The sequence below is a fragment of the Pagrus major genome, chromosome 13 (genome assembly GCF_040436345.1).
Source record: "Pagrus major chromosome 13, Pma_NU_1.0".
NCBI classification, from domain to species: Eukaryota; Metazoa; Chordata; class Actinopteri; order Spariformes; family Sparidae; genus Pagrus; species Pagrus major.
In genome coordinates this window covers 25719341-25737664 of record NC_133227.1, presented here as the reverse complement: position 1 = coordinate 25737664, position 18324 = coordinate 25719341, and the positions used below count along the sequence as shown (strand labels likewise).

The window sequence follows — 18324 nt, the reverse complement described above, 5'->3', positions numbered from 1 at the left end:
CTATAGGGGGCAGCATAACCACTTGGTGTTGCTACCTATACTGGACTTACTACTCTTTGATGTAGCTATCTTTGGTAAGTAGTTGCCGTAGCAAGTAGCTCAGTTAGCCAGGGAGCTTAGCAGCTCTATTAGCTGATGTGGGGGTACGGCTGGACACCAGACTGGGACTGAACACAGCCTCTGAGATAGACAGAGGCCAGTTTGAAGACAGGGGATAGACTACAGAGGCGATTTACAGCAGCTCTGACCAAGACTATGGGGACTCCTGGGATGAGAAGACATGGAAGACGGGGACAGGAGAGGTGTGAGCGCCAACAGCGGGTGAAGATGAAGTGTGAAGCTGGAATATTTTCACATCTTACTCTGTGAATATAGGATTCATTTCGACCAAACCATAGTTGATTGGGGAATGACGAACGAGGATTGTTTGCCGAGTTGTTTCTTTTACATCGAGATTGACTGAAGTGTTTTACGATGAGTTAACTGGGCAATTAAGCTCGTCTGAAAGAGAGCAACTTGGATTTAGACGGTTGTATTTTTCTGTTTTTTAAGGAAAATATGTGTAAAAATCTCTTTTTGATATTTGTTACTAAGAAGCAAACGTGTTGCTTTACTTGTTGCTTGTTTAAAACTGAAATTCTAGCCACACCTTGCCCCTTAAAATTCGGTGTCTTCAATTGTATTGAGCTCGGTGCAGCTGATATCTTTTGTACACATGCACCCAGGAGACAACTTCACAATGTTGCCTCGCGTCAAATTTTCACCCCCTGAATCGCCCGTCTCATCTCCGTCCTCATCTCCAGTCCCTTTAATCAGCCATCAAGTCCTTTGAACCAAAGCGCGGCTTGAATGGTGGCGACCAGCAAAATAAAATAAAAAAAGTGACGAAGGCCCTTGTTCGGTCGATAAATATAACGCAGCGGAGAGCCTTTGTAAGCTGTGCATCGAGTCAGATCAATGGCCGGGTGATAGTGTGTATTTTGCCTACTGAGAGAGAGCATAATCAGTTTCCATGCAAACTGTGTGGCTTTGTTGACGTAATCACTGCAGGGCTGAAAACTGATAGAGAAAAGTGCGGGGACATGGATATGTGCATGCCAGTGTCTGTGCCAATGAGTGTGTGTGTGCATGTGAGTGAGTTTCCAGTGCGTTCGAGCTGTAATTAACAGGGCGAGAGCAGCATCGTCTCTCTCTCACTCTGACACAGTATGGAGTTTAATGAGGCCTGGAGAGGCATGAAATGATGAAATGAAATCAAGCCTGTATCAGCACGTTACGGCTGGAATATTGAATATGAGCCTCCATCTGCACAATTGCTTTCAATTGCTCCAGATGCTGCGAGTACAATGGATGGTTACGGATGACAATGACAATGGTTATATGATGATGATTATGATGCCTTTTACATTTTTTATGATTTGGCTGCAACCTATCGACATTACAGCAGCTGTAGATAAGAGTATTGACTCTCATACAACCGCAAGTAAGTGAGCGCAAAAGTAAATCATTTCAGAGCGTGAAATGGGATGGAACTTGCATTTGGTTGCACTTATTTCTTTGTACCATCACTTTCCATTAAACACAAGTAAGCTTTTCAGTTAAAGTACAGTGAAATCTCTCCACTTGCTGCTCCTACAGGCTGCAAGTGGAGGCTGAACTCTCAAAGCACCTTGTGAGGTGCATTAAATGGTTTAGTTCAGCAGCAAAGCTAGAAGCTTCTGCTCACGCCTCCAATATTTTCTGTCTGCAGATGGTCACAGCGTGCTACAATATGGATGCAGAGACAGTCAGAGAGGATTGTGGGCCGGCCAACTTTAGGACCACTCAACAAGCCCTTATGAGTGTTTCTGGCTCTTTCTGCACATTTCTTTCTTCACTGTTTTTTTGTCCACTTGGGTGTAGTTCTAACCAAATCAACATCTCATCACCTCAGGGAAATTGTTAGCAAACAGTTGTTTACCAGTATTTACACATCCTGCAGTTACAGAGCAAAATATTCATTCATTTAAGGTGGTGATTCAGACTAACCAGCAAATGTTAATATCTTTTGGCTCTGATTTTGGTGTCTACCAACTCCGGAGGGAAATATCCGTCTCTTTATCTGCTAAAGTGCTCCACTATGTTCACCAGCTACTCCGTAGCTGTGTCTATCTACTGTTGGATGCAGAGCAAATAGAAGTAGAGTGCGTTTATAGGGTGTGTTTTGCTGAAAACAGAATAAAAATATAAATTATTGCTGCTTTAAAACTCCAGTAAATCTTGCTGTGTTGTGTTTATGACCAAAAACAAAAACATTTCACACCATTCTGTGGTGGATACGACCTCGTAATGAAAAGCAGTTTTTGCTGTGACAGAGAAAGTTGTCCCAGATGCCATATCTGATCAGTGGAACAGAAATAATGATTTAAAGCTTCATTCAATGTCCGTCTATCTGCTATGCTTCTAACTAGGGCTGGGAAATATGGTCTTAAAATAGTACTGCAATATTTTTGGACTATATTGCGATACACAATACATATCTTGAATTTTTAAATTCCTGCATACATACAGCATACTTGGCACAAATCCTCTTACCTGAACGGTTTGGGTGGCAGAATACTGAAGCGCGTCTTCTCCAGCATCTTCCTGATCTTGTTCCGTCCTCCTGACACAGTGTTGGCCTTCATTTTCCTGGTGCTCTTGTGGTCTGTGGGGAACTCCATGTCTCCAGGAAGGTCGGGAATGGAGAAGCGGTTGCCTTTTTTCTCCTGGATCTTTGGAATGTGAGGTCCGCCGTTCTTCTTCTCGTGCACAATCCGGCTGAGGAGCTCTTTGAAGACTAGATGGATGAAGGCACAGAGATCTAGGATGAGCACTGATATGAACTGAAGTGGATTGTATTCTGCGGACAAATACTCTGGACTTTGCTCACCAAATATATTGGTTTTGACGGTGAGAGAGAGGTGTGTGTTATTCCTCAGAATGTCGACAGCTTTGGTGACGGAGATGTTCTCAAAGTTCTGACCGTTGATCTCCATGATCTGAAACAAGACGGATGAAATGACAGATTTAAAGCAGGACACAGCTGGGACCGATACAGGGATTTGTCTTGTATAAAGAAACACCCTTTCTGAAATCAGAAACACATTGGCTGTCTTCTGGTTTTCCTGTCATTATATTACTAGTATTCTTGACTCTTAACTCAGCATTATCTCTTTTAACAGTTTACTAAATGCAACCAATGTGGTTACCCTGTTACTCTCTAAATAACACAAAAAGGGAAGTGTGCAGTGCAGAATGACTGCTTGTTAGCTTGATTTGCACACTCTCCTGACATGCAACCTTTTTATAAAAGCTGAATCTGTAGATTAAATATAAAAAAAGTCAGAAGATGTGCTGTATAAGTAATCATGAAACTATATACCTCGACAAAAGACAATAAATAGAATGGAAACGTAAGAGTAAGTAGTAATTCTGACGAATCAGTTATAACAGCTCTCACATTTAACAGATGTTAAGTGTAACCACAGATACAGCAGACCAATCCTTTTTTTAACTTGAGCTCATCTTCTGAGCTTGCAGTGGGTCCCGTCAGAGTATTTAATTATGTATCTAGTGAAATAAAGCTCCAAGGATAACATTTTCGATGGATCTTTGAAGAAAAATTGCCTCTGATGAAAACTTGGCAGTTGGATATACATTATGTTCCCATTGTTACTGACAGATCCTCTCAAGCCGTACCAGACTTTATATTGTTCAAGCTTCAATTTATATCTGAACCGCTGAATGAAATTTAAAGTTTTTGTTCCCAAAGGCACTTCAGTGGTGTGACCTTTGAGATCTTGTGCGGAGAGATGAATCTTTACTGCACTTTGAGTTTAGGTGTGTATGTGAGTATGTGGTGTGTTTGAGGACCTCTACTGTATCTGGTTCCTTTTTCTATCTAAATACTAACAAGTCTCCAAGTTCCTGCTGCTGAAAAGTGGGTCTCTAAGTTCTTGACACCTTCCTGATAAAAGCTTTTCTTATCCTAAAGCTTTCCAAACAGCCTCTCAGTATCTTTTACTTCACAATGACGATGCCCAAGTCTAACTCTGAGATCAAGGAAAGACGAATCTGCAGCCAGGTAGCAATGCATCATATTTTGAAGTAGCACTCTGTATTTTACTGCTTGATATCGCATTGTGTCCTCTCACCTGATCTCCCCGTTTGAGTCCGGTCTCTGCTGCTTTGCTCCCTGGTTCCACCGACTCGACAAAGATCCCGAAGCCTCGCTCGCTGCCTCCCTGCACGCTGAAGTAGAGCGGCGACTCCCTGGATGCTTTCTGCAAAGTGATCTGTCTCCACTTAGCCTTGGCTGCGCACGCTATGTTCAGCAGCCGCAAATGGCCCTTCATTTTCTGACAAGGAGTGAAAAATGGGAAAACGATGAGCCTAAACAGTCTCGCATTCTAATTAACTTTTGTTTCCTGAGGTGCGTGATGTATATTTTGCACAGAAAAACAACTTGCAAATGTGATGCTTAGAGCTGTTTTTACATGAGAATATAAATGATGACACAATAATCGTTTGATCTGAGTTACTATTCTGTTAAGACAGGTGAGTAAAAAGTGATGAATTCAAAGCTAAATTTGGATTAACGTGTGATCGTACTGTCGTTTCGAGATGTTTCTCAAAGTCCTCCAGGAAGTGTGTCATGGCCGGGTCGCCCTCAAAGTCATTGAAGTGGTTGTTGACCCACAGCAGCACTATTCTCGTTACCTGCAAGACACAATGGGGGCTTTATTGATAGGAGACACAAAAACACACACTTCTTTTCGCGCAGTGCATGTTTACTTCTTTTTCCACCCTACAGTTCTTGTGCAATTTAAGAGCAGAAGCAGAAGAAGCAGAAGAGTGTGAGCAGCTTTGACAAGAAATGTGTTAAACGCTCTTGCAGAACGCTCACACTGTAGGTGTTGGGTCAGAGGTCGTGTTTGACTCCTTTGCTGGACCTCTGGAGCTGGTTACTGCCTCAGGCACAGTTTAGGTACAGCGCTTTAAGTGCAGCCTTCCTTATCCTACTATCAAAATTGCTCATGTTAAACATTTTCTTATATAAGGGTTAAATCAGAATAATTCCTGCCAAACTCTAAACTCTAAATGCAGGCCCATCCTCCGATTTTTTGTTTTTCTGTCTTTATTTCTGATAAGAAATCTTTAGTAGCTGGTACAATATTGGAAACAGCAGGGAGGCTAAATAATGACCACATCCATGGCTGCAAAAAGACGTTCAACCACTAGCTGACTGCTTAATTTAGTCCCGCAACAATTAGAGGAAAAACCAAAAGCAGAGGGCATTCGGAAACCATTATATTTGTAATTTTACACTGGTGGTAACATTGTTCCAACCTTTGCAAAAGGTCAGAGCATCAACCGATAAATCAACACAGAGCATCAATCAATGTCCACTTTCTTCTCTCTCTTCCATTTGTCATGCCATCTCCCCGCCTTTCTTTCCACCTACTGTTACTGTCTCACTGCTCGCTCTGTACAGGATTAGATGCCGTTTAATGGAGCTGAAGATTATAAGCCTGAATGACAACCACATAAAGACTATTGACAGGACAAGACTAATCTTAGGTTAAAGCAGTTATGGACAAAGGGAGTGGCAGGCATGAACAAATCGCTGCACGGGCTCAAGGACAGCTGAGCTGGCTGAACTTGTATTGATTGGCACGTGAGCGGCACAACACACGATTTCCATCAACATGCGTGAATACAAAACATTAAGAGTCCTGATGGGAGCACGAGGATTTTCATTTATTTCTGCACACGTAAAATAGCACATAATGAAAGAGTTTATACAGATTTAGTATGTGTAGTCTACTCTACTGCTCATCATTGCCCCATTTACTTACATTCCCATCCCCGTCAACTGACCCACTTGACCTTTTCCTTACCCAACACAGGCAAACTCAAAAGTAGAGACATGCATACAAACATGGCTGGTCCACACACACCTAAAAGCAGCCAACTGCATGCGCACAAACTCACCGTGTCCCGGAGGCTGTCCACCTGGAACCACTCCAGCAGTTTCTTGCCGACCTCCATGGGATTTGACAGGAAGGTCCTGTAGGTCAGCAGGAAGTCTTCGATGTAGGTGGGGTCCACCACCGACGGTTCCTCCACCAGGTGCATGATCAGACGCTCCGGAGTTCCCTGGAGGGAAAAATACACACACACACATAAGGATACAAGGAGAAAAACATGGTGCACACTCATACGTACACATGTAAGACAGCTGAAATGACACAAGGGCACGTATAATCTATACAGACACACACACACACACAACACAAGCATACAAATGCGCACACACACATTGAAGCGAGCAGGCACAATAGCGCCAGTACACACCAATTTGAATAAATAATGTTGAGATTAATCATAAAAGTGACAAGGACATAAACTATAAAGATGCAATTATTGAACTGAGCTGTCAGTCACCCATCAATAAAACACACACACACACACACACACACACACACACACACACACACACACACACACACACACACACACACACACACACACACACACACACACACACACACACACACACACACACACACACACACACACACACACACACACAGGAGCTCTTTTACAGGAGCACACTTCTCTGGATTTTGTATAAGATCAAATCAACAAAATGTTTTATTTCTTATTTCTAAATCTTTTCATTTGTATTCATATAAGATGCCTGAGACATAAACTTGACTCCTGTGGTTTCAGCGAGTTTGCTAATGTTATCAGAGTGGAGGTTTCTTGGAGGGGGGAAACGATTCATTGGACAGGGAACAGAAACTAGAAAGGCATCCACTTTTTGTCTGACACAAAAAGAACAAAAGCCAGAAACAGAAGCGGAAATGCTAACGCTTGTGAATTGACTCATCTCCACTGGATGTGTTTTTGGAGCCAACAGCCTTCCTCGGAGAGGCGGCCAAGAGAATCATTCAAGCCCATTATCCGATCAATACCTGGCTGCCTCTGGAGGCTCTGGAAAAGGATCAAAAGGCCTTGGAGCGCTTTGCAATGTAGCGAACAAGAAAATGCTCCGGCAAACACTAATAGTGCTAACGGGGCCTCTGAACAATCAACAAAGAGCACTGAGCAGCTGCATTGATGGTTTTTTTTTGTTGCAAGATACTGTATGTGAGGGCATGGTCGATTCATAATGAGGCGGTACTCAAATAAATCCAGGGCATTTCAGTGTATTTAGTACATAATAATAACAATCTGATATATATATATATATATTTTTTTATTCAAGAAGTTAGTTATTTCAGCCTGAGATTAGGGTGAGATTAAACATGCTTATTAGCTTAACCTTGGACATTCATTTTGTGTAGGACATATCTTTGAACAAGGTTGAGCGTATTTCTATAATCAAGCCAGTTAACAAGGATTGAGCTACGGGTGAAACACCAGCTGAGCTTAACATTACGTTTAAACCCCCAAGCGGGCCTGCATCTCTACTGTTCCACCCACAATGAATGTTACTTTGTTGATCTTTGTCATTAAATATATAGTCTTTGTACTGTACATTCTATATTGTTTATTCTTTATACAACTTTTCTGGAATCAGGGTTGTAGAATAGAAGAGAATGCAAAATACTTTTAACTTTTTTCAATTTAAAAACCACTTACCTTGATGACGATGTGTCCCTTTCTGGTGCCGCTGCGGTCGAGTTCACGGTGCTCCTTCACCATCACGATCTCCCCCTCCTCCTCCACCTTGTGCGTGTTCTTCTCCACATGGTTGAGGATGCGCCAGTAGTCCTCCTGGGCGATGCAGACGAACTGGTCGAGGATGACATGAGGAAAGCGGGTGAACGTGTAGTAGAGCAAAACGCTGCTCTGCACCAAAGTCGGGTACTCGAAGAACAGCACAGAAGAAGCATGATGGCGGGTGGAGAGAGGCATCAGAGGGACGAAGGAAGGAAAGTCCAACAACACTATTTCTCACGCTAACTAACTTTGGTAGTCCAAAATCCTCTCAAGGAGACATCTCCCAGAGGCATCCTTCACTTCTTTTCTGACACTGTAAACTAACTGAGCAGAAAGTGCCAGATGTGACTCGTCACTCTCCTACAGCATTGTCACTCACTGCGCTTCCCTTGACCAAATCTTTAATTTCTGCATTTGGCTCGCTAAGCTCTGTCTTTGCAAGTTCCGCTGTGGCTGAAGACAGGAAATGATGTGTGCAGTGGAGGAACCAGGCAGTGTGAGCAGAGGGGACCACAAGTACATGCAGGCCCTCTTGTACCTTTGTGGAGACATTAACGACACATCCTAGCTCTATATCAACACTGACTTTCTGTGAGAGACGTGCTAGACTATTTGTGAACTTATCTGAAAATAAAATGACAGTGACAATGTACAACAGGCCTGTGACCTCACTGACATGCAAGATTCGGTTTTGTAAAGGTGATTTAACAAATGTGGGCTTTTGTATTAAATGACAAAAAGGAGGAAAAGGAAATCTCTACATTCAGACGTGCCATGATTTATTTAGGGGTGGTTGCAAACTTCTACACTGGAGTCAAATGAAGAAATTAAGAAAAAAAGAAGTTTGCCAGTCTTGCACTGTGGCACACATTTTGCGACATTAAGTCAGGCAGTGCAAGATTAAAAAGGAAACACACTTCACATCCGCACCAACAGAAGCTCCTCTCTGCCACAGAAAACACTGCTCCTGAAACGCCTCGTTAGTCGTCTCGCCTTTAATTACTTTATGACATCACACTATGTCATCAGGTCAAACATTTGCTACTTTGGCACTTAAGAATTAATTTAGCACAGCTCCTCTGCTGTTGGTAGAGGTGCTGGGTCAGGCATGTGTGAGCTGACCAATCAGAGCAGACTGGATATTCGGGAGGGGTGGGACCTTAAAGAGACAGAAACTAAAACAGAGCCCTTCAGACAGAGGTGGAATACAGAGCTGCAGCACTGGAAAGTATCAGAAAACAATGTTTTTCAGCATTAAAGCATGAACACTTATTCTATGAGTAACCCAAAACAAAATCATGTCTCCTTTAAATGTTTTCATTCGTCTTCTTTACCTGGCAGTCGTCTCCCTTGGTGCGAACTTCTCCGTTCATGTACTGCTTGTCCAACGAGGGCGAGATCCCAAAACTGTTGCCCATGCAAAGACTCTCCACTCTCCCCTCCGGGTGGCTGATCTCCACTGCTCCGTTCAGGATAACATACCAGTGGTCGAGCTGCACACATCAAACACGACACATCAAACATTTTTGATCTGCACAAGTTTTACCGCCAATACTGATGCTGGCTTGTGAATCTTTTTATTGCTTTCCATTCATGGTTGATTTTCCACAGATGCGTCAAAATCATGTACATCCATCTACGCTTACTGTCTTGTAGTATTCAAACTACTCTTGTGCACCTAAATGGACCGCTTTTTCAAAGTGCTTTTCCAGTCTTACCGACCACTTAATGCTTTAAAACATGAGCTAGCGTTCACCCATTCACACACACATTCAAACACTGATGAAAGAGTTATCAGGAGCAATTTGGGGTTCAGTATTTTGCTCAAGGACATTTTGACAGGGTCCAGGGATCGATTAGCGGACGACCCACTCTAGTTCTTGTGTGTTTCACTCTGTAAGACTCATCCCTAACATCACTTGGCAGTGTTTAATGTTAAATCACTAGATTTCAAAAAAGCCCACTGGATATCACTGCACCAATGCACAAGAATGGGGATTCATTACTAGCTGACATTTAGTACATTGTGAGCATGAAGTGCTTTGTGTGAGGTATGAGTGTGGTGCTGAAGAGCTATTGTGTCTCTAGTGGTGGCTTTTGAAAAAGGAAATGCTAGCAGGCATAATATAACAAGCCATTCATCCCCGGTGTGAGCGGGTGAAGGGAGGGCGACCGAGCCCCGGGCTTCCTCCGCAACCAAAACTGATATTTCCTCTTCATTGCCTTTTCATTCTTTCCTCTCGCTGTTTCTCACCCTGCAAATCTCCAATTCTCTCAGCGCTTCCCACCTTCTCTCAACGCCAGCTTCTCTGTCTCACAGTCAGCCTCCCTCTCCTTATTTCTCAGCAATGATAAAATGTTAATAAGTAAGATGAGGTAAAGAAATCAAACACATTTACTTTGAACATAAGGATAAATGTAACACTTCTCATAACATATATACTATGAATTTCAATCATGAATATCTATGGCAGCCTGCAACTATTATTTGTCAAGTTCTTTGTCTTCAAATAAAATGGAAAATAAAGAAACTTTAGGTGATTTCACTCGTCACTATAACTCTGACGGTCCCTTGTCGGCTCCCTCGGCTTCCATTTTCTCTTCCTTTCTGTCCTCTGAAGCACTTTACCTCTCTTTTTTACTTCTGTCAGACCACTTTAGACTCTTTATTTTCCTTCCCCTCTCTCGCTCACTTAGCAGAGTTGTGTTCACTTATGAGAGGAGCCAAGTGCTTCTCTTTGACCTTCAACACAGAGTCCGCAGAGAGACGGACAGAGCGGAGCAGACATGTCCGTCAACCAGACTGGAAACAGGCGGCATTGGAAGCACAGACAGACATGCACACGGACTACTTGTTGTCTACTGTTGGGTTTCGTCCTCCCGGAGCTTGGCGGCTGGCAGTTCATTGCCATTTATCACCCTGTCGGTTCTAATGCTGCCGTGTGCAACCAAACAGCCATGACAGAGCGCCCGTTTCTCAGGCATGTAACTTAATTAATTAGCTGTGTAGCGGCTCAGGTGATTGACAGGGCTTTTACTCTGCAGTGACTTTGCACATACTGGTTTAAGTGTGTGTGAGCTACCTCGAGAAAGACAGGAAGACGGTGAGGACATAGTGGCTTTGTGTCAACACCTGGATGTGCTCTTTCGTGTACTTGTATGAGTTGTTTTGTGCTCCTTCTTCCATGTTTTCTTTTGTTTTCCATTGTCACGTTCATTCATGCTGACTCAGTTCACTCTTGTGTGTATTTATGTGTGCTGTTTGGAAGGTTACACCGGGCCACCGAAAGACAAAGACAAAGATTGTTTAACTGTAATTATATTAACAATCCAATTAAGAATCAGCAGGCCAGCAAACACATCTTGTTCCTGACTGAGTAAGACAAACACTAATCTAAGTATTGAGGGAATTCTGTGTAATTGTGTTAATGAAGCAGATATAATAAGGAAACAAAACATATTTTGCATTTCATAATGACCCTATTAGTGGCTAATCTTCACGGGACACGCAGCAAAAGAGAGCAATAACATGGAAAAAATTAAAAACTCTAATTCAAATATTAATACATTTTTTAAGCCTTAAAAGCCACAACATTCATTTCAAAACTTTCTCAGACTTTTGTCGTGTTTCACCCAAAGTATCTGCAACTACTTTCTCACGGAAGTAAAAGGTTCTCGAAGCCTGTTGATATTTGCATGTCCACCACGGTCTAAAGACCCGAGAAGTTTAGGCAAATTAGTCCACTGACGCATGAAAAAACAATGACTGTTTTATATTTTTGCACCCAACTATACAGCAAACAAATTGTCTGTCCATCTGTTGAGTGCTTTCTTTTATAACTTCATGACGATTGTGTCGAAGCACAATGAGCAAAAAACTGAGGGCCTGTGTCCAAATAACGTCTTTTTTCTGAGCAACAGCATCTTCTGTCAATTGTTCCCAATGAGAAGAGAGCGCAGCGGCAGCATGTGGCCGCTTACTTTAAGAAAAAGTGCTAAACAAAGTGTCTTTTTTCAGAGCACTCAGCCTTTTTTAGTGCCGCCGTTCAGAGAGCTTTTAGTTGAAAATACTTGAAATTTACAGTGACATTTTTAGAGGGTCGTCACTGTTGCTCTTTTCTAGGCAACCACTCATATATTAAATTGGGTGGGTCATCATCCTGTTAACCAAGAAAATGGAGGAGAAGCCTGTTCTGGCCGTGCCTGGTTATCTTGAGCTTTATCAGACAGAAACTATCATAACAGGCACAGTGAAGTCCATTTGTGGGAGCAGACTGTCCGTACACTGACTGTTGCTGATGAGTGTTGTGTTTTTATCTCTCTGTGTATTGTACCCTTGTTAGCAGTTCAGTAAAACCTCTGTTACCATAGCATTAGCTAATATCAGTCGCACAGGCTTTTCTTCTGCACCACACAAGTGCTTCAACTCAGCTCTCCCAAGTGCTCTGCCGACAGGAACGTCATATGGACACGGGCCATAGCCGGTTTGCGGCTGCAGATTTAAAAAAAATGGCGGCTGAAATAAAATGCTGAAAGCCGCCACACCCCCCTCGCAGGGAGCTTTTGGGGGATGAAATAATGTGTCCGTAGCTTAATTTTGCCCCTTGCGTGCGATGGAAATGCAAAGTGGAAAGTTCCTGCACAGTAACGACGATGCACTTCTGCAACAGGTTTCTGTGTATGTTATGAGTTTAGTCTTACCTCCTGTTTGTTGTGCAGTATGACTGTTCCAGCCTGCTCCACCACCTCAAACATCATGACGCTGCACAAGTCTCTGCGCACAGACATGGTCATGTTGGCGAAGGCAGGCAGCTGGTGCATGAACTCCAGTAGTTGCTCTGTTTGGCACAAAAAGGGAAGAAGGGGAGAGAAGAAAAGCAATTAAATAGAAAGATAAAAAAACATATAAGAACAGTATGTATCTATGTCACTTGTGTATGCTAGGCAACGTTTCAACACTCATTGATTTTCTTCCAAACAAACATCAGCATTTTTAAAACAAATTCTGGACTTTTAAACGGTCTCTACTGCGAGCAAACCCTCTTCAAACATCATAATTACAAAACAGAGATCACAGTATATCTTAAATGCTTTCATCCAGCAACCCCAGGCTAATAGCCATACTGCTACAGCACATACCATCTATGCTTAAGATTTTTATGCCTAATGAGAAACTTTCACACCCTGTTCCTTCCCTACGGATCGTCTGTCTACTTCCTCTGCACTGTGGCTGAGAACACAGTGACCCAGCTTCAACCTGCACAGTATGCAGCCTGGCTCAGTAGCTCCCTTTTATTCCCCCCGCTGTTATCGCCTCATTCATTTCCTCTCCTCTACTCCATCTCTGCTCTTCGTTTCCTTTGGTCTTTGAAAAACCTGGGTTAAACCGACACAGTATTTTCGGCAATTCTTGGTGTTTGAAGTTCCAGAAGGCTGGACGCTTGTCAGAGGAGGAAAAAATGAGGTTTAGACTGAATTTTTATGTTAAGTATCCTGATGTGACTAATTAATGCAGAATAAAGCTACAGTCTGCAAGGTTATATATCTAATAATAAACACCTCTCATCAGACTACAGGCTCTTGTTTGAATACAGTAAACTGGCAAAATAAACAGATAATAAGCTAATGCAGTGTTATTAATCAGGCAGTACTGAAATCTCTATCAATTATAAGGTTGTAACGACAGTATCAAGGTGGCTAAAAAAAAGGTTGACTGATAACCCCTAAAACTAAGTTATGTGTTTATACGAACCCTCAATTACATGTTTGGTTGTGAGCAGTTCAAGCAATGACAGACTAGGGTTTCACAATAAGGTAAAAAAAAATCATGTTGCAATTATTTTGACAGATATTAGATCAAATATGAGTCACTATTAGTGGGAATGATCATTTTTGCATTACAATTTTCATTTTCAATGAAAAAACTATCTAAATTAAGATGATGTGACATTTTTGGGTCCTGTACCAAACAAACATCTCTGTAGCACTACAGTAGTGGCTTGATCAAAAGATTAGAGCTTCTTCTATTTGGATATTTGGTCATATTGCAATTTGGATAATATTTTGATTGTTTGTGCAAGCTTATGACAGATTTGTTTTCTCCAAGAATGTTTCATTTAAGAGGCCAGAATAAGTTCTATTATCCAGTAATTAATCAGGCAAAAGATAAGATATCGCGAAGGGAGGAAGAGATCAGCAGGGATGGATAAAAAATGCTCGGGGTCAAACTGCACTCAAGTGAAGGCTATTAATGTAGAAAAAAATCTTTTTTTATACACATTTTTCAGAGGTTGAACTCAAGATAAACACCCCCTTCTCTACAGTATCTCTTCTTCTCTGAATGAGCTGAGTAACCAGTGAAGGTGATGAGAAGGCCAGCCTCCCAGCAGGCACTCAGCAGGCCGGGCCTTTTACAACTCCCCTCAGCTCTCTGATGTGGTCACCTTCTCCCACTGGGACCCCACTGGGTCCGGCTAATGAGGTCATCTCTCTGATTGCCTGCATAAAAATACACACTGGAAGGGCGCCGGTGTTTAGAGACCACTGTGAGGGGTCTTTTTTGTGAGAGGGGCGTTTGTGTATCTCCCCTGTGCTTACTGAATGATAGATGGAGTCTGTGAAGGCTGTTTCTCGTGTACATTAGATCTAAAAACAGCAACTGTCAGTCAAGAATGACATAACAGCACAGACTGTGTCAGTGCTTCATTTTGTTTAAGTCTATTTTATCGATATGAAGTGTGCTATTCACTGGTTGGTTAGAGAGAAGCAAGATATTATAACCTTAAGAAATGTTATAAATCTAAACTAAAATTTAAAAGTTAACATTAAGACACATTAGAAAGAAAAACGATTGTTTAGGACCAGCAGAGAGTTACTGACCAATGTCGTCATCGTTGCGGTCGGCTGGGTCTTTTTCCAGACACTCTCGGACCAGGTCTCGGCCCAGGAGAGTGTCTGAAGCTCTCTCCAGGTCCTCATCTTCCTCCTCCTCTTCCTCGCTATCCACCGCAGCCTCTGGAAGTCCGGACAGGTCCACATCTCCCAACTCACTCTCCGTGGCCTGGTGGCAAAGACAGTGGAGAAGGCAGCACAGCGGTTACTAACAGCAGAAATAAGTAGTCTGGGGAGAAGTCTTTGAAAGTAACTTAAAATTTTATGGATTTTCAGGACATGTAATAATTCTAGACAGAGTTTCATTTGCCTTAGAATTAAACCTGCTTGACTCTAAAACGACTGTGTGAAGCTTTTATTCCAGTAATAATGCAACCTAGAAATGATCCTGGAGCAGTGATGTGTATCACGGCAATATGCTTGGCAGGCCTTGAAATAGTACACCAGTTTAAGAAAGTGGTGTTCAATTTCAAGCGACATAAAAGAGATTTGATTCAAAGCATGCTCAAATGAGGTTTAAGGGTATTCAAGATCATTACAAGATGTCAGCAAAGAACAGGTATATAACATTATAAGGCTCCGGTGTTTTGGGCACCGACTAAGATAAAAATGAGGAGACTAAATGACTTCTCCCAGATCTAATGGTTGTAGTTGGTCCTCTGTGGACTTCTTTAGCAAGTTTTGTCTTTAAAAGGAATAGTTGACTCGCGATAGATCACACACGGTATTTACTTCCTTCTTTGAGCGACCGCGCGACACACAAACACAAGAGGGATCTGCCTGCACTAGTGATTTGAAACTTTGACACTCACAGCAGGATGTAAATACCGGTGTGTATCTATCGCGAGTCTCGTTCATCTTGTCCGGCGCGGCTTCCGTAGTGCAATCAGCTGTGAGGGAGACTCGCATGAATGCAGAGCGTGCCTCCAGGCAGATATAGCATAGTGACTGTTTAGGCTAGAAAAATGTACTAAATGACGTCGTTTCGAGTAAACTCTGGATGTCGCCACTTCAGGACACTTGGATTGCAGCGGACGAGCAGTATGGAGGAATATTACAAAGTTTTTGTGTAGTTTTATGGACCTTTTCCTCTCGGTCGCCACTTATGCTTGTTATATGGATTATTCCTGCCGGAGGGTACCCCCGCGGGTCTCCAGCTGCACTTTGAGGAATAAGAAACTACACCAGAGATCTCATCAGCATGTGGGTGAGTCGATAATGACTGAATTTTGTTTTAGAGTGAACTATTCCTTTAAGCTCTTTGGGTTTTATCTGCTCTACCTTTTCCAGTTTTTTTTTATGAAAAAATGTAACATTTTCTTCTGGAAGGAGAAAGAAAAAGAAAAGAGCATCTGGCAAATACAGTATGTGCAACCAAGTCTTCCTTAAACCTTGGGAAATGGGTACATAGTGATAAATCATATTACATTTTGGGAATATGAAAGGTGCTCAAGAGAAGACAAAGCAAAAAAAAAAATTAGTCGAATTACTAGAATTAGCAATTTTGAGTGATATAAAAAGCAGCCAACTAGCATGTCAGATATGGTATCTAAGCTACAGAAAAAAAAAATAGAGTAAAAAATCATCAACATTTGTCAAATATCCCCTCTAACTTTACGTCTCTATTTCATTTTCCTTTTATTTTCAGTGATGTATAATCCACACAACACATGAAGAATAACCTTGGAATGAGCAGCTGTGCCTGCGACCCTGAGCGCAAACCCTGACACAAAGTCCCAAACTAACAGCCAAATATTTAAATCCAGTAGCAATAATTCATATTCCACCATATTTCCCCTGTGCGGGGCAGACAGATGGTTGGCAGAGTGCCGCTCTGAAGGGGCACGGGGGCTTTCGGGTCAGCTGGGAATTGAACCGTCAACCTAGAGGTGAAAAGAGGAGATCTCCAGTGGTGGTGGCAGCACTGCAGGCCATCTGCTACCATCTTTACAGGTAGGACCAAAAAATGAAGAGAACTGTCGAGGAAAACTGAGCCAGATTTTTACCTGTTTTAATTATTTTTTTCAAACAGCGGTGCTGATATGGATCTTGAGGACTGGTAAGACCGATTGTTAATGGAAAATATTTACAATTTTTAGCCTAGTTTACAGAACTAGTGTGTCAAAATACTTAATCAAAGTTCATTTTCTTTTACTAGTCCATATCATTCCTTTAAGGGCATATCATGGAATAAAGAGCAAAAAGTCCTTGAAATCCAGAAGACATCCATCTTCTAGGCACCAGTATACCTACATTGTGGTAATCCAACAATAGAGTAGCTTTGATTGTGATATAAGCTGCTGTAGCTGGTGGGAAAAGGTTAATTTCCTGCCCTGCCTCACAACAAGATGGACTCCCTAACCAACAGTGCGATCAAGATCTTGGGTTACACAGAGATTTCGTGCCTGGCCAAAGGGTTTTATAGGTTTCTCTGAGGCAAGAAGATTAAGCTAACGGTCGTAACAGAGTTCAGGCACAGGTCCTCGCTTGTTTTCATACATTTGGGTTGGACAAGCTATTCAGAGGACTTTTAGAAAACACACCAGCTGCTCAGCTCTGCATTTGATTTTAGCCTAATAGATACAATTAGAGAAGCGGCAAAAAATACTTCCCCCAAAATTAAATGTGAATCCTGATTTTATTGTCTTTGACACCGATAATAAGTGAATAACATAGTAAATGAGGCAGATACTCCATATTTATCAATCGGCACACAAAACACTCAACCGCAAAACCAGAATACATTTTTAATTTTGCTAAATTTCTCATTTATCAATTCTAGGAGGACATTTGTCTCAAGTATTCGTCAGGCCTACAGCAATTAAAGTCAGCCGAAAGTGTGGTGGTACTTTTAATAGTTCCCAGCAGGAGAGACAACTCTGGCAAAGGTTCAAGTCCCGCAGAAAAGGAGCCCTTAATTTGAGCTTTGTTGGAAAATAGAGGCATCTCGGTAAGTGGCAAAAACAGCAGAGCAATCCTGAGACAATAACACCTCTCTTTTCTTCTCAACCTCTGCCACTGACATATCTTTCAGTGCTTTTGAGAGGCTCAGTTCATTCAGAATGCAGGATGTGCCCTTTCAGTCCAAGTCCCCTGGTCTCAGAACGAGTTTGAGCCAGGAGGACATTTCCAAGAGTCGAGGCACATCAGATCTGCCCACGACACAACCCCCACATTTTAACAGTGCTGTGTCAGAAAAACAGAGGCAGGAAAGAGACAAACATGACAGAGGACAGCACCAGAAGTTCAGGATACAGAAGAAAGAGAAGATGGAACGAGCAACGAAACGAATAGTAAAGAATAATAGAGAGTAACTAACAGAAGAGAGAAGGGAAAGGGCACAAGGGAGGGAAATGAAAGAAAGGGTGAAACAGTTGCAGACACGGAGTTAAGTAAGAGAGAGAGAGACAAAAAAAAAGACTGGGAGATACCCCAAAACAAAAACACTGTTGTGTTGACAGCTGAGGAGCACAGCTGACTGGAGGGTCAGCGCTTTAAGACAGCTGTAAACAAACGCAGAGCTGGGTCAGCGACAAGCTGATGGGATCAGATCCGTGCGATTAATATCTAATCTCAGGATGAAGAGATCAGGTCTCAGGTGTTCAACGTCTGACCCGGGTTCACCTGACTTGCATCAATCTGCAAACACTTCACAAACGGGCTGAGGAGGGAGGGCAGGTT

The 18324-nt window shown here is 42.3% G+C and overlaps 1 protein-coding gene across 3 annotated transcripts in view; it reads right to left on the bottom strand.

The window, feature by feature from the left end:
- Positions 1-18324, bottom strand: part of LOC141007396 (rap guanine nucleotide exchange factor 6-like) — a 163275-nt gene that overhangs the window by 32481 nt on the left and 112470 nt on the right. For all 3 annotated transcript variants that reach the window (XM_073479755.1, XM_073479754.1, XM_073479756.1), the window contains 9 exons: positions 14632-14812; positions 12454-12590; positions 9087-9245; positions 7672-7824; positions 6016-6180; positions 4633-4740; positions 4176-4379; positions 2912-3020; positions 2575-2818 (listed from right to left, as the gene is read on the bottom strand). In XM_073479755.1, the coding sequence (XP_073335856.1) occupies positions 2575-2818; positions 2912-3020; positions 4176-4379; positions 4633-4740; positions 6016-6180; positions 7672-7824; positions 9087-9245; positions 12454-12590; positions 14632-14812 (1460 nt within the window). The remainder of the gene's footprint in view (positions 1-2574; positions 2819-2911; positions 3021-4175; positions 4380-4632; positions 4741-6015; positions 6181-7671; positions 7825-9086; positions 9246-12453; positions 12591-14631; positions 14813-18324) is intronic.